The sequence below is a fragment of the Alosa pseudoharengus genome, unplaced genomic scaffold (genome assembly GCF_046254945.1).
Source record: "Alosa pseudoharengus isolate Yale_2024_CS ecotype anadromous, Long Island Sound unplaced genomic scaffold, YU_APseudo_1.1 YU_APseudo_1.1_scf_8, whole genome shotgun sequence".
In the NCBI taxonomy this organism is placed as follows: domain Eukaryota; kingdom Metazoa; phylum Chordata; class Actinopteri; order Clupeiformes; family Clupeidae; genus Alosa; species Alosa pseudoharengus.
The window spans coordinates 9,760,385-9,787,415 of NW_027468870.1; the positions used below are offsets into that span (position 1 = coordinate 9,760,385).

Below are 27,031 nucleotides of genomic sequence, written 5' to 3' on the forward strand. Positions count from 1 at the left end.
TAAAGGAAATGCATAATTTTCTACAGATTTTTGTAATATCATATCTTGAAAATATATTCAGTAAAACCGGTTGCCACTGAGGGGAGCCATAGGGCTTATGTGCTTTGTGGTGCATAGGCATATCATTTGGACAAAGTGCCTTAACTTTAGGGTTTAAATGTTTTCCAAGTGTGATAAGTTACAAGTGCAATCAGCATGATTGCAAAAAAAAAGAAGTAGGCCTACGCATAGTTTGTGACGTGTGACGTGTGTGTGCAGTCCATCCCTCTCCTTCAGTGCACAAACATAGCAAAAGTATGCCCAATTTTGGTCTCCCGACTAGTTGATAAAGTAGACTGTTCTTAGGTGGTTATGAACAGAGCCCATCAGTCTTTTTGTCCCCAGACTATTTATTTATTTCCATGTCTTCTCCAATAGACAATTAATTTCCACACAAAAATAAAAGGCAGGGGATATTATTTTTCTCGTTGACAGAACAAATAGCCTACTTTTCAGGCTTCAGGCTTCGCTTGCTTGTGATCTCCATCCATGTTTAGAGTTTTTAGAGTGTTTCACTGTATAAACTATGGCCCTTATCATGCGTAGAAAGATGCCACAGTGATTCTCCACAACACCAGTAAATTTTCCCTTCAGGAAAATGAACACAGACGGAAAGATTTTTACATGGTCAGAGATCATCGAATTAACCAATTGAAAAGGCTCGTTTGCTTAGACAGGAAAAGGGTCAGCCGGGACAAAGACGAATCAGCGAGTGCAGTCTCTATGACAGATTAGTAATGCAGCCAACCACGACGTGGAGTGTATTTTTCTTCCTGTAGGTGGGTGTGTGCTACCTGTGTGAATGGGCGAATTCGATAGGAGGAAGTTAGCAGGTTGGGGAGAAATAATGTTCGCTAGTCAGGATTTTTATTGGCATTTATAATGCCTGTATTGAGTATTTCAATGAATCGTTTATAAAATGCAGAGGACAAACAAGATCACGTGTTTATACGGTGTATTTTAGTCTTAATACTAGAGTATACGTGGATACACATCGACCGTGTCTATCAAACGAAGACACTCGCCAAGAAGACCATTGAAAAACAATGATAAGTTAGCCAGCTTGCCAACATCTACCGCGGTGGAAAAAGAAAAACCTAAGCAGTCTTCTCGGCGGCATGCAGTGGAAAGGATGAAGAGACCTGAAATCAACGGTAATAAATGCAGTTTGTTGATACGTTTATAAGGCCTTCTGCGTTTCGTTATTGTTAACCAAAATCATTTGTATTTAGTAACATTATAGCTATCATTACGTTAGCTAACGTTACTCGGTTGTGTGTGGCCTAGCTAAGATACTTATCCTAGCTAGCTAGCAATCAAGTGGCTAACCTAATATCAAATACGATTTGGAGGTTCCTAAAAACCCAGGGGACATTATAGTAGGCATAACTAGCCTCCCAGTAAACTGCCAGGTTACCATAGCAAGCTGGCGCACGTTGGAATTAACGTTACATTTCTTTTTTGAGGACTCGGTTGGAAACATCTGTGTAGTTTTTCACTTGTCGTTCTTAGATAGCATTGACTAACTATACGTTAGGTGATATACGCTCATTTAATGGTAATGCACAGTTAACTTGGCCGTTTTGTCAGCCTCTTTAACTGAATGTTAGCTTGACAGCTATCCAGCTAGCCCCCGTTCTTTAAAAGAGTTTTGGGGCTAACGTAATCGAACCTTCATCCAAGTCACTAACGTTATCATACTTTTAGCTAACGTTACCAGCGATAGCTATTTCTTACTAATTGAGATGTTTTCTTATGAGCAAACCCAATTAATGCCAATATTCTTTGTTGTCTAGTAACATTAACGTTGCAGACTGCAGGATCTTTTTAAATACTATCTTCATCAAAGCTAACTTCGTGGTGATTAATAAACGTAGCTGATGTTGTCGTTAGCTTACAGTAACGTCAAGACCTCTAACGTCAACGTTGTATGGTCAACTTGTTTTCGAAATCTGATGGTCTTCGTTAAGGTGAGATTGATTAGCTGGTAAATGTTTCTGTAAATAAACGCACCAGCCACGTACGAAACTCTAACCTCAGCATACATTACTGTCAACCTAAGGCCAGCTGTAACCATACCTAACTTTGGTAACCTCAGTGTTGAAGAGGGAGTCAGCCCCCTGGTCAGGCACTGTGAGTCCTAGCTCACACTAACGTTAAACGGTTAACGTAACCTTAAGGTTTATTTTGTTATTGCAGTGGTTAACCGTATCTAATTAGGAATGCCAAACTGATCATTAACCACTAATGATAGTTATCTTAATCATAGCATCGTATGCATGTTGCTACAAATGATACCGAATGCACCCCTGTGAGTATTTGCTAACGTTTCTTGACTTTGTTACCGAGCTATTCTTGCTAAGTAGTTAGCGCAGAGTTTACCACATGGTGCGGCTAAAAATGTAGTTTATTTCCTGCGTTGCTATGTTGGGATACATGATCTATTTTGTGTTTTAGCTGAATACATAAACTTGATTTTAGATAACTGACCTACGAGCACTCGAACAGTGTACTGTAATGTTATTGGAATAATGCAACACTGTAAAGGTTTATTAGACTAGCATGTTTAGCTTCAGATGTTCTATCAAACTGTCATGTTCTGCATATGTTATGTGTGTTATGTTATGTAAAACAACATGTCCTATTTAAAATGAACTGGACAGCAGCTAGGTTGTACTGATTTGTTTGTGTTTTTTGTAAATGCAGTTAGGTATGGTAGTATGACCTTTACTGTCTATGAGCTTGACCAGGGCTTCCTGACACAGTTTTGAATGTATTGATTTGATCACGTGAATTCCAAGTTGTTGTTCTTTGTATGAACATGATAATGCCTCTCCCTAGCCTGCATTTAAATCTACTGTCTGTTACTCTGCTGACTATGCAAATATTGTTGTCAATTCAATGCCCATTCTAGGATGTGCAAAAATGAAGAAAGACCCCCAGTCACCCTCAGTGGAAGTGCCACTATAGGGACGGTGTAAAGGGGGAAGCAAAAATAAGCAGTGTTCGGCTGCAGCCTTATAGGAAGCTTTACGGCCTTGGCGTGAATGATCTGAAGGGGACCATGGGCTCTCAGGCGCTTCAGATACTCCGTCAGGGTGTGTGGGCTTCATTGACTGGAGGCTGGTATGTGGATCCCCATCAAAGCACCTTCTCCAACTGCTTCCATCTCTACCTCTGGATATTCCTCCTGGCCTTTCCCTTCTTATTGTACATGGTGAGTTTCATGCAGCTCCTCTGGTAGTCAAGTTGTTAATTGTTGGAAATGTACAGTGATTAGCTCAGATTATTTGTTTTTGTTCCTACCCCCACCCCCCACCCACTGTCATCCTTGCTGAATCTGATTGAAGTCACTGATCACATCAGTGAAACACGCCTGCTAAATCAAGAGATTGTTAATGTTAATACACTCACTTAAACCCAGTTCAGTTGGTCAGTTTGGTGCAGGGGTAGATAGAGATCAGTGTGTTGAATATGGGTAGTTAAGAAAGGATTGATGTTGAGAGCAGTTAGTAACTATGAAACGAAGACTGTGTTTGTTTATGTATAGTGCGGTGTATATATCAACATGCTTGATCTGTCTTGAAGGGACATTGTCCTCATCTCTACATCCTATGAAAGATTCGATGTCTACATGTTGGACTTGTACTTATAGAGCAGTCTGATGAGACAATATGACTAATGGACTTACTCTCCTTAATTTGTTCACATTCAGGCTCTGCCACCCAGTTTGGTGGTGGCAGGCGTGTACTGTGCAGTGGTGGCAGCCTTTTTCACTGCCATAAAGGTGGTGAACTTTCGCCTCCATGCCATGTTTGACCTGGGAGAGATTGTGGAGAAGAGGCAGGCCTCACTCACCCCAGACAACCAGAGGGTGGAGGAGGGAGAGGATGGCTCAGGAGGACATGATGGAAACCAACGCAGGTCGGTGCATGCAGGACCACACGGTCTTCTCTCCACATGTCGACCCAGCTGGAGAGCCCCTCCCTGGGCTGATGCGGTGTAGGCTCATTTGTGATCAATTGTTGGCTAATCTGGGGTTCATTGCGTTGCCAGGGACAGCAGTGTTGGTGTAGAGATGACAGTGTTCCGGAAGGTCAATTCAACCCCTCCTGTTCGCTGCAGTTCCCAGCACTCGTTGTTTGGACTTAACCAAGTGTCGGTAAGGATCAATAACCCTTCACTAGAGTGGTTTGTCAGTAAGTCAGTCAAAAGAATGGATAAGGTGTATGACATTTACATCTTGCTTAAAAAATATATAGGATATTCACATTCCTTAGGTATATCCTCTATTTTCTTCTTATTACTAATACATAGTAATGAATATTGTTCTCTTGGGCTTATGTTTCTTTTCAGGAATTTTTGCCTCAGCTTGATGACACAGCAGGATCAAAAGGTATTTGCACTGTCAAGTTATTCCAGGGAGATGTGTTCAAAGAGACTGGGATGTGGAGTTATTTTCTATAACATTCAAATGAAGGCTGAGTATCATCAGATTGGCTAATAATAGAGAAGAGGTGTTTTTTTTTAGTGTCCCAGATTCCTTGAATGTGTGTTGTGGCCTGGCTCCTGTCAGGGAATGGTTTAATTTTAGTGTGTATTTACCAAGGGACTACTTGATGTGGCTGATGCTATAAGAATTTAGGGTGAGCTTTTAAGACACACTTTCCATGTTTCCTTGCTTATCTCCCAGATATCAAGGAGCTAATGCGAGAACAGGGTAGTAACAATGTGATCCTGACATCTGCACACCGAGAGGACCTCCGCCACAGCTCACAGGACACTATACGTAAGCCCTCTAGGCTCCCCACCGTGTGCCACAGACATGTACTCTTTTAGATAATAGGCCAGATCAAATCTTTCATTAAATCTATGCATTTTAATGTATATATATATCCGATATAAATGTTTTGACATAGATAAGCTATGTGATTTCATGTTCCACACTCCCTAATTTGGCATCAAGCTAGGAAAGTGTCTCACCATCAAACAGTGAAAAGAAGAGACATGGACATATCCATTCTGTGAACTTAGATCAGACCATTAGTCAACAAAGTGTATGAGACAAATTATTTTCCGTAAGTAATTAAGTCTCTTTGCAACATAGGTGAAATATATTTTTCAAATGGCTTGAAGTATTAGTGATTCTTAATCAACCAATCTGATTGCACATACTGTATGTATATGTTTGTCTACACCTGCTTTGAAAGATCTACTTTAGTGATGGTGATGTCTCTTCATAGGCGCTGGCAGTGTTGTTCAGTCGTGCCTGGCCGCTGCATCAGGCCTCATGGCCGACTTCCCCGGCCTGATGGGGGTCGGTGGAGTCATGTCTGGTGGATTCAGCAGCCTCCACCCGAGTGGCTGCCCCTCCATCCCTCCCTCCCCTTCCAGCCAGGGGGACGGTGAGGAGAAGGAGCCGGTGGAGGAGGACTGCGGGGTGGAGGAGGACGGGCCCCTGGAGCAGCTGTCCCAGCCCAGCCCCGAGGAGGACCGGCTGGGCGGCTACTCCCCGCTGGGCCCTTCGGCCGAGTCGGAGAGCCTGGGCGACGCGCCCCTGAGCCCGCTCATCAAGAGCAGCCTGAGCGAGGAGCTGAGCGAGAACTTGCTGGGCCTCGGCCTTGACCCCGTGACCTTCGCCCGCGGCAAGGAGCATGCGGGCAGCCGCGGCGGCATAGCCATCGCGGCCGGATCTACGGACAGCTGCTTCAGTGGAGGGGGCGCCACTACGGACCGCGAGACCCTCAGCACGGTCAGCAGCTACCGCAGCGAAAAAACGGACTCGACCCAGCTGGAGAGCCCCTCCCTGGGCAAGCCCAACCTGCCGGCCTCCGCAGCGGCGTCCTCCGCCGGAGCAGGCCAGGGAACAGGGGGGTACGCTGCTGTTGGGCCGCTGCTGGACACCCCCTTGCACGGCGGCAGCGACACGGATGATCTCTCGGACAGCGAGCTGCTCCAGTCGCCTTCCAAAGAGCTCTCGCCCGGGCAGGGCCTGGACCGGACTCTGGTAGAGGGCGAGGACCTGCCCGCCCTGCCCAGCGACATCCCCGCGCAGTCCCCGCGCCTCCCGGACTCGTCGCCCTCCAGCGGCAACTCGGGCGTCTGCGACGCGGAGCGCGGCGGCGGCGGCGTGGCCGTCGTCCCCCCTCTCCCCCCTCCGCGGCAGGCCAGCTCCGTCCCCTCGGGCCTGGCTCTGGGGCTGGTGTGCTCGGAGCCCGCGCTGCCCGTCACGTCCCCGCCCTTCCTGCTGTCGGACCAGGCGTCCCTGCAGCAGCAGCAGCAGCAGCAGCAGCAGCAGGTGGTGCGGCCCAAGGACCTGAAGCTGCTCCGTGGGGGCAGTGGCAGCGTGGACCACAGGCCCGGCCGGCGGAAAGCGCCCCGCAAGCGCGGCGCGGCCGGGAGCAGCAGCTTCGACTGCGGCTCGTACCGCCGGCACCATCACCACGGCCACGGGCAGCACCGAGACTACATCCCCGTGCGCAGCCGGCTCGGCGCGAAGGCCTACAGCGAGAGCCTGTTTGAGGACTCGAGCGACGACGACGACGATGACGACGGCAGTGGCAGCGACATCAGCGCCGGCTCCAGCCTCGGCTCTCAGCGCCACTACAGCTCGGACGACGACGACGACGACTCGAGCTCCTCTACCTCCTGCTACTCGCCTGACCTGGCCAACGCCGGCATCACCGCGTCCACCCCCGCCTCGGCCAACCCGCTCGGCGCCCGGGACGGGGCCGAGGGCTCGGAGGCGGCGGGCCCTTCACACCCGCGCGGTGCCCAGAGGTCGTCCAGCACAGCCAGTGCCAAGACCCACGCCAGGGTGCTCAGTATGGACGGAGGTGGCGGCGGCGGCAGCCACACCAACGTGGGCTCCCTGGCGTCCACGCTGCTGCCTTTGCCCCCCGCGGCCTCGGCGCCTGCGCCAAGGCCCCTCACCATCTCCAAGTCGGACCTGGAGGCACGGGCGTTGCCCTCGGACGGCTTCGCCAGGGCGCACCACCGGCTGGACTCGCTGGGGGGTTCTTGGGCCGGTAATCAGACGGGCTGGAGGGCCGGGGAACTCGTAGAAGAAGGAGCTGTCGGAGGAGGTGAGTAGCCCATCTCCTCTGCTTATTGCTGATGGTGTGTGTGTGTGTGTGTGTGTGTGTGTGTGTGTGTGTGTGTGTGTGTGTGTGTGTGTGTGTGTGTGTGTGTGTGTGTGTGTGTGTGTGTGTGTGTGTGTGTGTGTGTGTGTGTGTGTGTGTGTGTGTGTGTGTGTGTGTGTGTGTGTGTGTGTGTGTGTGTGTGTGTGTGTGTGTGTGTGTGTGTGTGTGTGTGTGTGTGTCTGTTCGAAGGATATTAAGCCAAGAGAGCGTAATTGACACTACCCACTTATATGCCTTGGCTGTGGTGCATTGTAGTGTTGTTATCCACTAAGGTCCAGTGGAACTGCATTCCTGTTGTGAAAGAGTTACGTCTGATGTAGTCATGTGAAGATCCAGCTGAAATGATAAAAGATAAAGAAGAGTCAGGTGTGCTGTCTTGTTTACTTGCACTGAGAGCAGGCTGCCTTGCTGGCCCCTTTGTGAACAAGGCTGACTCCTGACTCCTGTATGCTACTGGTCCAAACCGGACTCCTTTACTGCGTATTCATCTTAAGCAGAAAGTTCGAATCGGATAAAGTTCAGATGTGGCAAATGGGTCAATAGCCAACATGTTGTTCAAAAATTCTCCCTTCAGGTTGGTGTCTCCACAAACATTGTAGTCACATTGGTGTAGTAGGTAATGCCTCTTGAAAAGTGACATGTTGGCCTGTTGCCTTGAAAACCATGAACAAAATCACTTGAATTGCCCACAACCAAAAGTCATTGTTTTGACAAAATTGTTATTAATTGTTAGAGGACTACCCTTGTTGCTGCTCCACTAAGTCCAGTAAGAGTAGTTTAAATTGCCTTTATGTAATTTAGGCTATGGCAGAACTACAACACTTCATAGGTCTGTTTTTCATAGGATTGTAGTATTCTTACACAAGGAATGGCAATAGTTATAACTAACTGTTGTTGGGTGTATCTCTCCCGTGGTTGCTGCATGAGGTAGCACTGTTCCCCATCAGAACTGGGTTTGATCTCCGTCCATGAACTGTGTGTGTGTTTGCAGCGCTGGGCCCAGAAGAAGGCGGTAAAAGGGACTCGGTAAGCAGCGTGAAGAGAACCCAGGCCATCCGCCGACGCCACAACGCCGGGAGCAATCCCACCCCTCCCCCCTCATCCATGGGATCCCCTCCCAGGTATGCCTGCTAAAAGCGTCTCCAGTTTCCTGCAGCAGGAGCACTGTTATCCCCAGCAATAGCATCCCCTAGGAGTATTATCCCCTAAGCGGTTGTGTGCTTTCATACCAGATAAGTTGGAGAATACATGCATTCAATAAAGACTGGCAGTCAAATTGGGTCCTTTGGTGGACTAGGAGATCGCCCAGCCTGGCACTTTGTGATTCCAATGATGCCCAATTACCGATGTCTTCAGCTAAAGGATCTCCTTGCAGTGCGTGCTGGAGTTTGAGAGTACTGGCTCGTTTGATCTAACTACCTCCATCTTTTCTCCATCTTCTCAGCCTGCAAGACCTCCAGCGCACGCGCACCTCCTCCCACTCGCGCACGCGCACCCTCCCCCTCCCCTCGGCGCTGCAGTTCGCCTCCTCACTGCTCCTGCCCCGCTCCGGCGTGCACGAGGCCTCCACCTTTGACGACACGTCAGAGGGGGCCGTGCACTACTTCTACGACGAGAGCGGTAAATCTCGAACCTGTGGATCTCCAAACTGTAGCACACAAGTAGCTTGTGTAATTACATTTGTATGAGTGAATAGCTTGATGGTCTAACCGTTAAAAAACTATTTTCAGTGGCATGCATGTTTGTGTAAATCTAAATAAGACCAGTCAATCTAGCTCAAAAAGACAAAAAATTTGCAACAGAAATGTCTCATGGTTCGTATTGGTCCTAATACCCTCCTGAATCATGATGCCGCCGTAGATGGAGTGGAACATTTTTTTTAGAGATTAAAGGCCAAAGTTGTGCCCAACACTCTAACAGTAACACTGTCAACACACTAGATTCTAGATAGACAAGTGAGGACATGACATGCCTCTGCTGTCCACAGGAGTGAAGAGGTCATATACATTTGGGCCGGCCGGTGGTGGTTACGAGGACCCAGTGCAGTAAGTTGCTCTTTGTCCATCAAGCGTTATCCGTGTCTGTAGTAACACTGAGGGACAGTGGTCAGTCTGAGGGAGTGCAATGCTCACCTGCTCTTTGCTCTCGGGTGTCGCAGGGAGCGCGAGCGCCAGTCGCAGTCGTCCAGCTTCACCTCCACGGATGTCCAGGAGGGGGCGCCGGTGCTGTCCGTGCTGCAGCCCAGGCCGGTGGCACTGCTGGGCATGCAGGGCATGCAGGTGCGCCGCGTGCCGCTGGAGATGTCTGAGGTGAGCCCACAGCTGTCCAGCTCCACCAGCGGAAACGTCCCAACACCAGGCTTCTGTCCTCTCTAGGCTTGTGTGCACATGTTCCAAAGCTGTCAGCATTAACATAATAATCCTATGGACTAGAAAGACCTGATTAGCATCTGATTATTGTCAATTGTCCCGCCCTCTAGTTTGACATGGATCACGAGTCCCTTCACGAATCTCAGGAAAACACGCTGATGATCGAGGAGAAGGCCAAACCCAAACAGTACTACCGCTTTTGGGTGCTACCGGGGAAATGGCTCAGAGTTCGCTACGACCGACTGGCCCTCCTGGCTCTCCTCGACAGGTGAGCTATAAAGGCCTATTCACACCAAGAACGATAACGATAACTATAACCATAACGATAAAAGCGTTCACACTGAACAACGATAAACAAAGTCTCTCCTTGTGTTAATGAATGTGACGTTAAAATTCAATGGGTTCTGATTGGCTATTAGCTTTTTATCGTTCTGAAAATCGTTCTGAAAGTGATCCCCAACGTCGTCATTCATATTAACGAGAACGATATTTATTTATAGCTATCGTTATCGTTCTTGGTGTGAATGGGCCTTAAGACCTGGTCAATAACTGCCATGCTTTACATACTTTAGTGCTGCTAGATGTAAAGATAGATAGATAGATAGATAGATAGATTCTTTCTTTCTTTCTTTCTTTTCTTTTCTTTCACTGTAAAAACACAGTTGTGTTGCAGAGAACCTTGTCAGATTGATGGTCTTGTTTTTAATGTTCAATTACATGTGCTGTTGCAGTGTGATTTGGTCAGTGTTGCCTTGCTTGAAGGCCTGTTCCTAAATGTTTGCTGGAATCATGCTAGTGTTGTGAGTGCGACATCCTAAATCCTAAAGGCCATGGCCATCATGAAATGTAGTAAATGCATTTAGATACCCTGTGTTCTGCAGATTAAATATAAACTGATATAGCTGATTTAATAGAAACTTGTTTAATATAAACCCTTACCACACTTTGATGTCAGCTGGTCTAATATTAAAGGAGCACGCCACCGTTTTATGAAATTGGGTTATTCACCGTCTCCCCTAGAGTTAGATAAGTGAGCAAAAAAATGTCTGTCTCCATGCATGCATTGTCTTAGTCCGGGAGTGCCCCCGCTAGCTTAGCTTAGCATAGTGAATGGAATCTTTCGTTGCCGGATAGCATGTCGTGAGTAAAAGTGAGCCAACAAATAATTCCTTCTTGTGGTGGCGTGTACCTTTAAAGGATGAACTTAGAAGGACACCTAGAAGGTCGTGCAGTAATATAACTGGTGACTGTGTGAATGCCTTTGCTTCAGGAACCGTCGCGTTGGGGAGAACGTGTTTGCAGTGGTGCTCGCCTGCCTGGTGGCCTTCCTGGGGTTCCTGCTTCTTCTACAGGGCTTTTTCAGGGACATCTGGGTTTTCCAGTTCTGCCTGGTCATAGCCAGCTGCCAGTACTCCTTACTAAAGGTCAGAGTTCACCCTTTTGCCCTTTTATGTCTACAAAGAAGTCTCATGTTTTGTTGAGAGCAAAGATCAATTTTGAGTCTGATTAGTTCATTTAAGATTTTGTTTCCTGATTAGATAGTCTGAGTAACTGCTCCACTAATCACTGACTTCTGTATCTCTGTAGAGTGTTCAGCCAGATGCAGCCTCTCCAATGCATGTAAGTACAAATAGAAAAGGAAGGTGAATGCAACACATGTCTACACATTGTGGTTCAAATGTTATTTACATTGTGAAATACAGTAAATATAATTAAGGAATGTAATAAAATAAGTATACAAATATAATACATAATGTTATCGAGGCAATAAAGCAAAGTGACACAGGACGTTTTATGTGTCCTCAGTAGCAATAAAGGAAGCATTACCAATTACTACACAGATAAGGACCAGATATGCTGCAATTCAGGTGTTGTTTTGAGATTGGATCCCTCTGACAGACTGTAAAGGTGTGTGAACTTCCTTGTGCTCAGGGCCATAACTGGATCATCGTGTACAGTCGCCCCGCCTACTTCTGCCTGTGCTGCGCGCTCATCTTCGTCTTTGACCTGGGCGGCCGCTCCGCCCGCCTGCAGCCTTTCTCCCTCTACGGGGTCACCTTCTTCTCGGCGCACTTCCTGCTTTGTGCTCGAGACGTTCTCATTGGTCAGTTGCCAGAAAACGACCAGTCCGCATTCCCGTCATGGAACAGATTGTTTGCATGTTGTGTCACTGTAGAGGCCTGACGTGTTGGATGTGCCTGATGGTGATTTGCGTTCTTCCTCCTGCAGTGTTCACCCTCTGTTTTCCCGTCATCTTCCTCTTCGGGCTTCTACCTCAGGTCAACACCTTCCTCATGTGTCTGCTTGAACAGGTGGATATGCACATATTTGGAGGAACAGGTGAGCGTACGCCACAGAGATCGGGAACCATCAGCATCAGTGTACAGCAGTGTTTTTAAATGGGGAGAAACATTACGGTCACTTTGGATTTGTTTCCCCCCGACTCACTGTGTGTGTGTCTGTGTCTGTGTCTGTGTCTGTGTCTGTGTCTGTGTCTGTGTCTGTGTCTGTGTGTGTGTGTGTGTGTGTGTTCTCTCTTTTCAGCCACCACAAGCCCTCTGTCATCCGTTTACAGCCTGATCCGCAGTGTGCTGGTGGCTGCCCTGCTCTATGGCTTTTGCTTGGGCGCCATTACCGTAAGCGAAGCTTCAACACCGCTCTCAGAAATCAGAATATGAGGGGTTCACAAAGATATAACTTTAAAACCATTCTATTTTCATACATTTGTGTGTGTGTGTGTGTGAGCAGGTCAGCTGGGAGGAGCAGCATGTACCTGTCCTGTTCTCAGTGTTCTGCGGGCTGCTCTTGGCCCTGTCGTACCACCTGAGCCGACAGAGCAGTGACCCCACCATCCTCTGGTCAGTCCTCACCCCCACAACCCTTTACTCACTCCTCAACAGTCACCTTACACTCTTACACTCTCAAAAATAAAACGAATAAGGAATATGTGCATTTGTAAAGGTGCTTGAGCTCTGTTAGACATTGGCCACTAGGACACTGCTGTGCCAGTTAAACATCCATTGCCTCATGGTCTTGTTGTTAGACCCATTAAGAATAGAAGACCCTGTTTTGCTTCTCTCTCTCTCCCTCTTTCCCTCTCTCCCTCTCTCCGTCCCTCCCTCCAGGTCTTTTGTGCGCTCCAAGTTCTTTCCAGAGCTGGAGAGCCGAACTCCTGAGGATCCTCCTGTAGAGATTAAAGATCCCCTCCCTGACAAACTGCGCAACTCTGTGGTAAGGCGTCCTCACTCTAACACTACAGACTAGGCACTGCGTCCATTCAACGCTTCTCTCATGTGCGGCTCCTGTTTTTCTCCGTCACTTGCAGAAAGAGACTTTGCACTCGGACCTGGTCATGTGTCCACTCATGGCCATCATCACCTTTGCCATCAGTGCCAGCACTGTCTTCATCGCCCTGCAGGTCAGTGCAGTCCAGCCTGTAGCACCTCACCACAGAGAATTTGGGACTAACGGTGTAAATTGCTTAGGACAAAAGCGTCAAGCGTTAAGAACCATAACTATAATATATGCACCACTACACAGCAGATGAAGGATCTTCTTACCACATTATATCTTGGTGTACTTATGCTTATCTTTCTGGAGATGTGCACAGAAAGCTTTGAGTTTAGCAAGTATGTAGGCGAACAACATTACCTCAGTTGGTTAAGCAGACTACTATTATGGATTTGTGTTGCAAAATCTGTTCAACAAATGGTGTGAAATGAATGATGATTATGATGGTTGTATAGTATACAGCTATGTTTGTGGATTAAACTGAACCTATTTTGTATCTTCTGTGTCCTCTCCTCTCTCTTCTCTCTCTCCTTCTCTCTCTCCTTCTCTCTCTTTCTCTATCCTCCCTCCTTCTCTCTCTCCTTCTCTCCTCTCCCTCCTTCCTCTCCTTCTCTCTCCTTCTCTCTCCTCTCTCTCCTCTCTCTTTCACTCTCCTCCCTTCTCCAGCCTGCTCTGAGTTTTGTGCTGTACATCCTGGCCGGCGTGGTGGGCTTCCTGACCCACTACCTGCTGCCGCAGCTCCGTAAGCAGCTGCCCTGGTTCTGTCTGGCCCACCCCGTGCTGCGCTCGCGCGAGTACAGCCAGTTTGAGGTCCGCGGTGAGTGTCACAGCCATCACAACCAGGTGCCTCAGTGAGCGGCGCACCGAGAGACGCAGTGCACATTTGTTGCCGTCTGTATACACGCCTGATTTAAAGTTCTCAGGCACTGCGCTGGAATTCAGGGGTGGGTTGGGCTGTTTTAACATTTGAAACGAAATAATCCTGTACAATGGCTTCAACATTTTTGAAACATTTTTAATTGCTTAAGGTTTGTGGAAGGGTTAAATAAAACAAGTCCATAATGTTTTGAGGGGTAATAGCAGGCCATGATGGGGGGGGGGGGTCTTTGAGTCTGATATTGTCTCTCTTCCTCAGATGCGGCCCAGCTGATGTGGTTTGAGAAGTTCTACGCCTGGCTGCAGTGTGTGGAAAAGTACTTCATCTACCCTGCAGTGGTGCTCAATTCTCTGACCACCGAAGCCCATGCTGTCGGACGCAGCCCGGACAAGGCCGGCACCTAGTAAGCATCTCTGGCTCTCATAATTTGTCACCTGAAACATGGGCCGGGTGGGCCAGAGTCACCAATTTTATGATGCCAGTTCAACTCCCACAGCTGAGTTAATCAGTTAATCTGGACCAGCACTGCACTCTTGTTAGCACCATTATTTACAGTTTTCCGCAGTTGCTTTGGTGCTTTTCTCAGATCAGAATGAAAATTCTCTTAACTATTAGTTCAACCTCCACAACATTTAGTCATTTGTGCACATCATAGTAGCAATGTCTCCTTCCTCTGAACAAATTGCAAATGCTTTTGAACATGTATCAGTTGCTTTGTCATGTCAGTCAAAATGAACTATACTTATGGATGCTGAATAGTCGTTCCCAATAAAACTAATAGTCTTCATTTCATTGCTTGAGTCATTACATACAAAATTGGTGAACTAATTCTGTGACAATGCTGTAGAATTGCAAAGAGCATATACAGTAAAACTGTGAAACTTACATATTCAGTGTCTTTTACTCACTTACTCCCCTAACCTAGACCTTAAATTTCCCCTGGGGATCAATAAAGTATCTATCTATCTATCTATCTATCTATCTAAGTTTTCGAATGGCTGTACAAGTACTGTATAGTGCTGTCTTGAGCATTTTCAGGTAGTGTCTCCGAGTTCTGACCTTTTTTTTGCATGGGAAAACACTGAGAGCATAAACTGTCGTAATGAAAACATGACAAAGCCATTTGACTATCTTGTTCATAAACGATGGTGTCAAGACTTCTCATTTTGATGACACTGACAGTTTCATTGACATAAATACTTGCTTTTGAGAAATGGACTATCCATTTTGAGCAAGTGACATGCTTTTGTAGGTTATCCACTAGGTTTTGCAGTTTGCACTAATTGTTTTGAGAAATGCACTATTAACATTTGCACAGAACTGCTGTGCAAATGTTAATAGTGATGTGAGAAAAGCACCAAAGCGACTGAGGAAAAACTGTAACTTTGTTGACTCGCTTCCTAAAACGGAATCATTTAATCATGCTATCAAGCAAAATGAGGCATACCAGCTAAATAGTATTAAATAGAACTAGATGTATGCCTTTTATGCCTTATATTCCTCCCTCTGCAGTGGGCCATTTGAAGCCTACGGGTCAGTGTTTGACCGTCTCTGATGTGTGTTTGTCTCTGTCTCCCCCTAGTGGCCGTGCGCTCTTCATCTCCCTGGCCGGCATGAAGCTGCTGCGCTCGTCCTTCTGTGCGCCATCGCTGCAGTACGTCACCCTCTGCTTCACTGCACTCTTCTTCCGCTTCGACTACCCCCACTTCTCCGAGACCTTCCTGTTCGACTACTACTTCATGTCCATCCTCTTCAGCAAGGTTTGCATCTCACCTCCCCCTCCATTCAGTGCACTTGCCATTGGTTGTGTACCATATACAGATTATCTGCATGAGTAATATTGGAGCAGATGTCACATGAAAGGCTTGACATCAACCCATTCCAAATGGCACACAGAAGGTGATTGTGTGTGTGTGTGTGTGTGTGTGTGTGTGTGTGTGTGTGTGTGTGTTTGCAGCTGTGGGACCTGCTGTATAAGCTGCGGTTCGTGCTGACCTACATCGCCCCCTGGCAGATCACCTGGGGCTCTGCCTTTCACGCCTTCGCTCAGCCCTTTGCTGTGCCTCGTATCCTTCTCAGGGGTTCTGCCCTTGGCATTTCTGTTTTAAAAATCATTTTGCCATTCATCCTGGCTACACTACTGCTTAGGTGTCTACGTTGTGTTCTTTGATTGTTTAACTTAATACAACCCATAACTGATCAATATATTCTATTCAGGGTTGGAGTTTTTTTAGGTGTGATTATATTTCATGATCAGCGAGGATTTAAGATCTTCAGTACTGTATTCACTGAGGATGCATGTAACTCTACTGGTGTGACTGCTGTGTTCCTTAACCGCGGCCCTGTTGCAGACTCCGCCATGTTGTTTGTTCAGGCTGTGTTCTCTGCCCTCTTCTCCACACCGCTCAACCCTGTCCTGGGCAGCGCCGTCTTCGTCACGTCCTACACCCGCCCGGTCAAGTTCTGGGAGCGCGACTACAAGTCAGTTACGCACCCGCTCAGCTGAGTGTTCAGTGACCTCCACACGTCAGGACGTGCCCACCCAGAGTGGTGCCTAATGATTTCTGATTTGTTCCACTTTGCAGCACCAAGCGCGTGGATCACTCCAACACTCGCCTGGCCACCCAGCTGGACCGTAACCCAGGTGAGTGCCCCCCGTCTGCCCTCTCCTGCCCACTAGCCTGCCCCCGTCTGCCCACTCCTGCCCTCTTCTGCCCTCTTCTGCCCCCGTCTGCCCTCTTCTGCCCTCTCCTGCCCCCGTCTGCCCTCTCCTGCCCACTAGCCTGCCCTGTCCTGCCCTCTCCTGCCCTCTTCTGCCCCCGTCTCCCCTCTCCTGCCCTCTCTTGCCCACTAGCCTGCCCTCTCCTGCCCTCTCCTGCCCCCGTCTGCCCTCTCCTGCCCTCTTCTACCCCCGTCTCCCCCCATCTGCCCTCTCCTGCCCTCTCCTGCCCACTAGCCAGCTCAGTAAGAATATAGAGCGTTTGGTTTTACATTTTTCACCAGGATTTTAGTACTTTGTGAATAAGATTCAAATTCTGGAATATTGGAATAGTTTGGAATTCCAGAAGGTTTTACTATTTGTTTTGTGGCTCTGAAGAATTTATGCTGATGTGACTTGATGTTTGCTGGTGCTATTTATATTGCTGTTGTAAAAAAATACTATCATTTATACATATTTGTGATATATATTCTTAGTCTGTATCACACATCCGAGTCTGCACTTTTGTCATGAGCAGAAAATGGATTCTATGTATCTCATTTGTATCCAGTTGACCCATGACGGCTCGTTCTGCCCTTTGCAGGTGCCGATGACAACAACCTGAACTCCATCTTCTACGAGCACCTGACGCGCTCGCTGCAGCACTCGCTGTGTGGGGACCTGCTGCTGGGCCGCTGGGGCAACTACACCACGGGCGACTGCTTCATCCTGGCCTCCGACTACCTCAACGCCCTCGTGCACCTCATCGAGATCGGCAACGGCCTCGTCACCTTCCAGCTCAGGGGCCTCGAGTTCAGGGGTGAGCAAGAGAGACTGACCGCATTCACATGGGCATTTACACGGCATGCATGAGGCACTTATAAAATGCTAAGCCTATGTACTAGAAATGTAGTCGTAAAGTCCTGAACCCGCCGATGTGAAGATAAAAGCGTCTGCTAAATACTAGTCAACTTTAACTTTTAACTTTAACTCCACTATTACTACTACAACTAGTACTACTATTACCAATAATAAATAGAATACATGGATTAAGCTTAGTCCTAGACTAATAGAAAACCACGGTGAAAATCTCCATTGAAAATGACTGTGATTATGTGGGAAACTGGCCGTAGAAGAAGCGTTTGCTCTAATCCTCCCTTGCCTGTTGTGGTCTCTCTCTCCAGGTACGTACTGCCAGCAGCGTGAGGTGGAGGCCATCACGGAGGGCGTGGAGGAGGACGAGGGCTGCTGCTGCTGCGAGCCGGGCCACCTGCCCCACATGCTGTCCTTCAACGCCGCCTTCGGCCAGCGCTGGCTGGCCTGGGAGGTGGCCGCCACCAAGTACGTGCTGGAGGGCTACAGCATCAGCGACAACAACGCCGCCTCCATGCTGCAGGTGTTCGACCTGCGCAAGATCCTCATCACCTACTATGTGAAGGTACTGCTTAGTGCTCAAGTCACCTACTATGTGAAGGTACTGCTTAGTGCTCAAGTCACCTACTATGTGAAGGTACTGCTTAGGGGAGACATGCTCAAGTCACCTACTATGTGAAGGTACTGCTTAGTGCTCAAGTCACCTACTATGTGAAGGTACTGCTTAGGGCAGACAATCCTCAAGTCAATTGTTTTGATCTATTAGGATGGTCCTGCTAATGGCAGTAGCAATTAAGCAAGATGGTGTATCAACTGTTGTTCACTTTGTAGTGACCCACTTTTTTTTTTCCTAATGGACTTTCACTAGTAAAATTGTTTCATCCATGGTATATAATTATCTTTCACTATGATATACCTCAGTTACGGATGCTGAAATGGAATGATGGAAAACCTTAATCAATGTTTATCTAATGAAATACATTCATATATTAATACATTTAATTACATACATGTAATTAATATTAATACGTATATTAATACATTTATGACTGTGGAGTAGTAAAGGCGCAGATCTTAACCTTGTGTATATATGTGTTTGTGTCCAGAGCATCATCTTCTACGTGTGCCGCTCTCCCAAGCTGGAGGAGTGGCTGGCCACCGAGGCCATCCAGGAGGCCCTGCGCCCGTGCCTCAGCCCCTCCTACGTGGACAGTGACCCCACGTTCAACCTGAACATCGACGAGGACTACGACCACAGGGAGTCGGGCATCACCCCCGCCTCCTTCTGCATGATCTACCTGGACTGGGTCCAGTACTGCAACAGCCGCAGGCAGACGGTGAGCTCCCACCCCACCCCCCGGACCGCGAGCGCGCTCTGTGACAGAATTCAACAAACAAAATGGCATCTCATCTCTATCTAGCTTTCCATTTTGTGTGTGTGTGTGTGTGTGTGCGCTGGAAAAATCTCTGGTATTCACACACTTGGCACTATAAATGGGGAACTAACATGAGGGCTCGGACTGAGTCATAGCCACTTCCAACCAATCAACACATTGTATTTTGGTTGGCTGTTGAACTCCAAATATCAACAACCAACAAATATCAACCCCAGAATCGCAGACCCCGCTTTTTAACTTTGAAAGCAGACATAGAATAGAAAAGTGGTTTTACCTTGGCTTTGTTGAATAAGGTGAGTTAGGTGCATGGCCACAAAGCTACGGTCACACGGAAACACCGTTGTTTCCTTCTTCGTATGCAAATCTCAGACTTTGAAATTGTCTTTAAAAAACGGGCAAATCTGAATAACAGGGTTCCCACGGGTCATGGAATTTCTGGAATATCATGGAAAGTCAGGGAATTTGATCATTCTTGGGACAAAGTCATGGAATATCAGGGAATTTTGTTGTAGCAGTTTAAAATTTACTTGCCAAAATACATAAATACAGATATATTTCCCTGCAGAATTGGTGTATATCTGGTTATTAGCATTACTACTTGTTTGAGTAGTTGTGGTTAGCCCAACTTTGTTTATTCAATGCCCATTTAATCATCTCCCACTCTAAAAAAAGTAAAAGATTCTTGAACGCTCTGTAGCTGCTCTAAAACATTTGGTCGGCATATTGTACCATGTTCATTATAGTAGGTCATGGAGTTTCAGTTTTTTTTGTCAGGGAAAAGTCATGGAATTTTACATCAGACTTAGAGTGGGAACCCTGGAATAAAGACAGAGTATGATGCCAATACAGACTGTGACGCAAACCATCTCTCTGATCACCACCCCCTCCACACGCAACATTACCACTTCAAGGTGGAGACAGGCAGAAGTTGCTGGAGTGTATTGTGAGCGGTCTTTGCCTGCAAGGCATGAGAGGGCGCTAGATATATTTTAAAATGGGCTATTTTATTCCCTAGCCTAATTATAGGGTTTTAAATAGGCCTGTAAAATAGCATTTCAGCATGTTTGTGACAGACCAACGTTGCCTATACAGGGTTTCCATGGGTCATGGAATTCCTGGAATATTTTAAAGTATATTCCATACCTGGAAAGTCAGGGAATCTTATAATTTTTGGGGGCAATTTCAGGAAATTTTGTTATAGCAGTTTAAAATGTCCTTAATACATTAATAGTAATATATTTCCCCGCAGCATTGGTGTTTATCCGGTTATTAGCTTTTTTCCATTACTGCTTTCATAGTTAGCATTACTTTGTTTTGTCAATGGTTATTTATTAATTTCCTGCTTTAAAAAAGGCAATGAATCTAGATCTAATGCTATACGGCGGCTTGGTCGGTATATTGGTTTAGGTTTAGGTAAGGAAATGGAAGGTTTTTATGTCAGGGAAAAGAGTGGGCCCCAGCCTATGCCTTCTATGTGGATACCAGAGAAGAAAACAAAGTAGTCTGTTCATCCATGCTGTGTCATCTTTCAAGTTAAACTGCATAGTACACAAGGGCAGCCTGTCTGTGGTCAGACTCTGTTATTAGCATCAGGTCCCATTCCACTCTGATGGCCATTTACAGCAAACAGCACTGCTTCCCAGAAGCCTCTCTGAAAGCCTTATAGTATTGATCTGTTGTAATAAGAGCGTGTGTGTTTGTGTGTGTTGCAGCCCGTTGAGAGCGAGAGAGACTCCCCTCTGGTGACGCTGTGTTTTGGCCTGTGTATATTGGGACGCAGGGCGTTGGGAACAGCCTCTCACAGCATGTCAGCCAGGTGAGATGCAGCAGGAGATTTGTTTTTATTATTATTATTATTATTATTATTATTGGATCGTTCAGACACGTTGCCATAGAGATGAAGTTGTGCTGCATAACTAGCAAGCAATGTCAGTATAGGAAACGTTTAGCTCAATGTCTCCCGACTGTTAATGCTGTTGTGTGTGCCGTTTGGCAGCCTTGAGCCCTTCCTGTATGGCCTCCATGCGCTGTTCAAGGGGGACTTCCGGATCACCTCCCCCAGGGATGAGTGGGTGTTTGCGGACATGGACCTGCTCAACAGGGTGGTGGCGCCAGGAGTGCGCATGTCTCTGAAGCTCCATCAGGTGGGCCATTCCTGCACCACAGCCAACGTTTTAGGACAACACCAATCTTCACCGCCAGGCTGCTTAGCTGTCTGATGGTTCTGTCCTCTCCTCTCCTCTCTTCTCCCCTCCTCTCCTCTCATTTGGCCAGGACCCCTTTGTGTCAGCCAAAGTTTTAGCCCGACGCCAGTCCTCATCACCAGGCTTCTTACTCACTGCTCTCTCCCCTCTTTTCCTCTTTTCCTTTTTTCTTTTTTTTTGTGTTGTTTCCTGTCTTTCCCGTCCTGACTAATGGCGTTCTCTCTCTCTCTCTCTCTCTCTCTCTCTCTCTCTCTCTCTCTCTCTCTCTCTCTCTCTCTCTCTCTCTCTCTCTCTCTCTCTCTCTCTCTCTCTCTCTCTCTGTTCTCCTCTGTTCTCCTCTGGCCTTTTCTCGTTTGTACCAGGACCACTTCACGTCGCCGGACGAGTACGAGGACCCGGTGGTGCTGTACGACGCCATCACGGCCAACGAGGAGAAGATGCTGATCTCGCACGAGGGCGACCCGGTGTGGCGTAGCGCCATCCTGGCCAACATGCCCTCCCTGCTGGCGCTACGCCACGTCATGGACGACGGCAGCGACGAGTACAAGATCATCATGCTCAACAAGCGCTTCCTCAGCTTCAGGGTCATCAAGGTGCGGCGCGCAGCACACCCTGATACTCCACTTCTGCTCTTTGACCTGTGGGGTCTGTAGATGTTGCGCGCAGCACACCCTGATACTCCACTCTGGCTTCTGCCATCTTCTGCTCTTTGACCTGTGGGGTCTGTAGATGTTGTGATGGGATGCAAATCTCTCTCTGGGAATTGAAAGAGTGCACTTTGTCCAATAAGTAATTAGGCACTTGTGTCTTGTAAGATGATCAAATCTGTTTCTATTTCCATCCCACCCAAAATTCCTTGAAAAACTCAAATTTCAAATTCAGCAGAGCAGTACTTAAACAGATTTGCCATTTTGTCAGACTTTATATATTTATTTATTTATTCATTCAGTCTTTCAGTTTATTCATTAATTTGTTCATTCTCTCTCTCTTTCTATCTCTCTCTCTCTCTCTCTCTTTCTTTCTCTCTCTCTCTCTCTCTCTCTCTCTCTCTCTCTCTCTCTCTCTCTCTCTCTCTCTCTCTCTCTCTCTCTCTCTCCCCCCCTCTTTCTCTCCCCCTCCTCCTGTGTGTCTGACTGGTGCTCTTCTGCGCCCCCTGCAGGTGAACCGTGAGTGTGTGCGCGGTCTATGGGCGGGGCAGCAGCAGGAGCTGGTCTTCCTGCGCAACCGCAACCCGGAGCGCGGCAGCATCCAGAACGCCAAGCAGGCGCTGCGCAACATGATCAACTCGTCGTGCGACCAGCCCATCGGCTACCCCATCTACGTGTCGCCGCTCACCACCTCCTACGCCGGCGGACACGCCCAGCTGCACTCCGTCTGGGGCGGCCCCGTCAGCCCGCACAACATCTACACCTGGTTCATCAGCAGCTGGGACAGGTCGGCCCACATACCACCACACACACACACACACACACACACACACACACACACACACACACACACAGACACAGACAAAAGGCCAGTCTGTCAGAACAGTATGTTATTTTTGGATCTATATGTTGGATTGTATATTGAAGGTTTTGTTTGGGGCAGTACAATTGCAGTGTATACAACAATGAAAGTTTGTGAAGCCAAGTCATGGTCATGTGACTTACTTACTTAAAGCTTTTATAGTCCCCTAAGGGCGATTTGGTTTCCGACCGACAGCTGTTGGGTGCATAACCTGCTAGAAATCCCCTGTTGTCAGATTAGTTTAGATTAGATTAGATCAGGGGTGGGCAACTAATTTCCCCAAGGGGCCACATGATTTTGTGACATTGACATTTTTTTTTCAGTTTTCAAAGACTGATATAAAAAAGTACTACAATATCTATATAATTAGGCTAGGCCATGAAAATGTGAAGGAGTCAGTACAACCATAGGCCTGTGCCACCATTTCATCAACACTCAGCAATATTTCATCATTAAATCATTACCATCATTAAATTAACTCTAAGCAGAATTAGACTATGAAAATGTGGAGCAGACAATAGTAGGCTGTCATTAGTTAATCAACATGCACAAAGAAAACTATTTTAAAAATGTAGGCTATGTTTTTGCTTTAACTTTATGCACAAAACTGTGATTGGTCAACTCGCCCTGTGTGTTGAGCCGGCTGCTTCAAGCAACCTGTGGGTAGTAGCATCATATTAGTTCTCTAACATAAGCTTTGCAAATAAACTCAGACATATTTTGGTTACAATGACGGGGTTATCCGAATGTAAACTATCTATCTGCCAGTAACGTTTTGAAATGAACACTTCGTATCGCCAACAAACAGCAGGAGTTTGTTCTGACAACCTTTGCGGTGGTGAGCGCCGCAGACATAAGACACAAAACTTTGAAAGGTTTACGCCGACTTAAAGGCAACTGCATTGTGTCGACGCAGAAGCATAAATTCTATTCACCAGCACAATTCAGTGAGGGTGTTTACATCGTATGCATCCACGCACAAATGTATGGGCGTACAAATAGCAGTCGCTTTCAAAATAAAAGCAACAATATTGATTTACATGCTTTATCTCTATGCTAGGCTCTTGACTATTGTTCTTTCACGGACCTTACACGGGCCGGTCAGTGAAAGCCCACGGGAAGGATGTGGCCCGCAGGCCATATGTTGCCCATGTATGGATTAGATGAATTGTATTGTCCCAGAAGGGAAATTTGTCTTGGGCATACAGTGCTACATACCTGTAAGATTACCTGTACATATCAGATGACGTGTGGCTGATCATCTCTAAGGTGGTTTCCGACCGACAGCTGTTGGGTGCATAACCTGCTAGAAATCCCCTGTTGTCAGATTAGATTAGATTAGATTAGATGAATTGTATTGTCCCAGAAGGGAAATTTGTCTTGGGCATACAGTGCTACATACCTGTAAGATTATCTGTACATATCAGATGACGTGTGGCTGATCATCTCTAAGGTGTGTGTTTTGTGTCTGCACGGCTGCTCATCTCTAAAGTGTGTGTGTGTTGTGTCTCATGGCTGCTCATCTCTAAGGTGTGTGTGTTTTGTGTCTGCGTGCGTGCTGTAGGCTGCAGAAGGGGTGCGGTGCAGGCTGCAACAGCGGCGGGAACATTGAGGACTCTGACTGCGGTGGCGGCTCCACCTCCATCACCAACAACAACCCCACAGGCCACCTACCCCAGAGCAGCAGCACCAGCGCCCCCCAACCCCACCTCACCACCACGCAGCCCCCTATGGGTAACGCCACACACACACTCCACACGCCACACACACACACTCCACCTCACCACCACGCAGCCCCCTATGGGTAACGCCACACACACACTCCACACGCCACACACACACACTCCACCTCACCACCGTGCAGCCCCCTATGGGTAACGCCACACACACACACACACACTCCACACGCCACACACACACACACACACTCCACACACCACACACACACACACACACACACTCCACACGCCACACACACACACACTCCACCTCACCACCGTGCAGCCCCCTATGGGTAACGCCACACACACACACACTCCACACGCCACACACACACTCCACACGCCACACACACACACACACTCCACCTCACCACCGCGCAGCCCCCTATGGGTAACGCCCCACACACACACACACGCCACACACACACACACACACACACACTCCACACGCCACACACACACAGTCCACCTCACCACCGCGCAGCCCCCTATGGGTAACGCCACACACACACACACACACACTCTACACATCACACACACACACACTCCACACGCCACAAACACACACTCCACCTCACCACCGTGCAGCCCCCTATGGGTAACGCCACACACACACACACACACACACACACACACTTCACCTCACCACCGTGCAGCCCCCTATGGGAAACGCCACACACACACACACTCCACCTCACCACAGTGCAGCCCCCTATGGGTAACGCGCCACACACACCCCCCACAGTACAGACTCATGCAGGGGCTCAGTTACAATGTAGAGTAGCATGCACGACACGTGAACAACTATGTGCATGGTGTAGCCAGTTCCATTGATTACAGTGGAGGCTAATTGTTGCAGCATACACACTGGGAGCGGAATGCTTCAGTTACATTCCTGGTGTAGGCTGCCTATTTCTGCCTCAGTGTAGTGCAAGAGAAAACTTAAGTTTATGTGCATGTCAGGGCTAACTGTCAGTGAAAAATGACATGTGTTAGTCTGGATTATTGTGTTGTGTTTGTGTGAGTTGGGGGCAGTCACTGCTTTGTTTCTGTCAGTGTGTAGGGACTCTGCTGGTGGTCACTCTTCCTCTTGTGTGTGTGTGTGTGTGTGTGTGTGTGTGTGTGTGTGTGTGTGCTGCCCTGCAGGTACAGACAACCCAGTTGGCCCCACGTGGCCCCACCACCATCACCATCACCACCACCAGCCCCTCCCCCTGGCACTGCTCAGCCAATCAGAGGGCCGCATGGACGCCGGGCTGGTCTCCTCGCTCCACCGCACCTCGTCCATCCAGGGCCTGCTGGGCCAGCACCTGTCCAGCTCGCAGCTGTCCTTCAGCAGCTCGGTGGTGCTGCCCCCGGCCGAGCGCTTCTGCCCCGGCAGCCTGCAGGACAACCTGGGTCTGCGAGCCGGCGCCCGGCCGGGCCTGGGCCTGGGGCTGGCCTACGAGGGGCCCTACGGGAAGTGGAGCCTGTCGGGGAAGAAGGGCTTCAACGGGCCCGCCGCCGCCGCCGCGGCCGACGGAGACGGAGTAGCCCTGCAGAGCGTACGCACACAGGTGAGCACTCGAGACCGTTTTCGCTCGTTTTTTATTTCCCAGTTTGTTTGTTTTTTTTACTTACCGGACGTTCGTTCGTTTTTTGCTCTCCAGCCTATTCCTCCTGGCCATCCGCTGGACTCCAGCCCCACGATGGATCCGATGGGGGCCGGCCCGCCCTCGGAAACCACGCCCCTCACCTCCGACGCCCCCGCCTCCCACGAGGAGTCCACAGAGCTGCCTTTACTGGAGCACCTCCGCTGAGTCCAGCCGAGTCCAGCCCCCGGGTGCCCACACCCAGCCGGACGCTTCTCTGCCTTTGCAATACTGGATCTGCGTAGAGGACGGCCGCCGAGGCGTGCTGCCAGGCCGCTCAGGTGGGGGAGTGGGCAGAGGGAGTGAGGCGGGGTGGGGGGTGGGGGGGGGGGGGGTGGTGGGGTTGCCTCACCCCAAGTGACCAGGACTGATGCACTTTCAGCAGGTGCTCACTGTCCAAAGGAGAGTGGATGAGGTGGAGGTGGTAGTTCGGTCCAAGTATGACATGCAGTCCAGGGCCCCCTCGTGTTGACCATGATCACAGGCCAAAAAGCCAGTGCAATCTTTTTTTGTTTGTTTGTTTGTTTGGTTTTTTTGCGAGGCAGATTTGAAAAGGTTTTCACCCAAAAAAAAAAAAAGCTGAAATCGTGTATCGTTCACATGATTCATGTCCCTCAAAAATGAAATGAAATGACATGGAAAAGGGAACTCTGGACTCCTCCTCCTCCTCCTCCTCCTCCTCCTCAGGCAGGTCTCGGAGGCCGGGGGGGGGGTGGGGGGGTGGCACCCCGTCCTGCCCAGTTCTGGCTCCTGTGCCACTGCGTGCCAGATGAACTGATCCAGACCAGGGCAAGAAAATAAACAGAGGAAGCTCTCGCTGACTCTTTCTCTCCCCCCCCCCCCCTCCCTTGCGAGTGCTCTGCAAGGCTTTATCATTTCCAAAGTAAGGAGAGTTATCAGGTTCTACTGAACATTGTCTGCCTGGCCTGTCGGGTCATGGCGGTTTCTGAGGGGAAGCTGGTCCTGACGGCCTTTTTGCTGTCGGCGCGCCAGACGCTCCAGGTCAGTGATGACCGAAGCACCAAAGGGACTCGTGCAACTCCCTCTGCCCCTGTCTCCAGAGATGACCCTTTCCGCACGAGGAAGGACATTCGCTCAGCTCACCTAGATAAGATCAGCACCCCTCTAATCATCTTCATGATCAGAATCATCTGTGGCCGCGTCGATAAATACACACCACACACACATACTTTTGCAAGTACACACACACACACACACACACACACACACACACACACACACACACACACACACACACACACACACACACCACACACACA

General features: G+C 48.4%; 1 protein-coding gene across 1 annotated transcript; it reads left to right on the top strand.

Moving 5' to 3' along the window:
• The first annotated feature begins 859 nt into the window (after window positions 1-859).
• Window positions 860-26,042, top strand: LOC143111370 (pecanex-like protein 3). The gene is made up of 36 exons (XM_076273596.1): window positions 860-1,193; window positions 2,954-3,256; window positions 3,755-3,963; window positions 4,096-4,201; window positions 4,396-4,435; window positions 4,733-4,828; window positions 5,283-7,124; window positions 8,173-8,302; window positions 8,626-8,801; window positions 9,169-9,226; window positions 9,340-9,490; window positions 9,661-9,818; window positions 10,821-10,974; window positions 11,138-11,170; window positions 11,483-11,654; window positions 11,780-11,890; window positions 12,095-12,186; window positions 12,299-12,408; window positions 12,676-12,781; window positions 12,876-12,968; window positions 13,508-13,658; window positions 13,977-14,121; window positions 15,301-15,478; window positions 15,676-15,784; window positions 16,070-16,199; window positions 16,304-16,362; window positions 17,021-17,236; window positions 17,601-17,854; window positions 18,396-18,626; window positions 20,399-20,502; window positions 20,683-20,830; window positions 21,253-21,483; window positions 22,050-22,324; window positions 23,964-24,133; window positions 25,267-25,676; window positions 25,770-26,042. Exons 2-36 carry the CDS (start codon window positions 3,104-3,106, stop codon window positions 25,917-25,919), a joined length of 6,951 nt encoding a protein of 2,316 aa, XP_076129711.1. The 5' UTR covers window positions 860-1,193; window positions 2,954-3,103; the 3' UTR covers window positions 25,920-26,042.
• The last annotated feature ends 989 nt before the right edge of the window (window positions 26,043-27,031 follow it).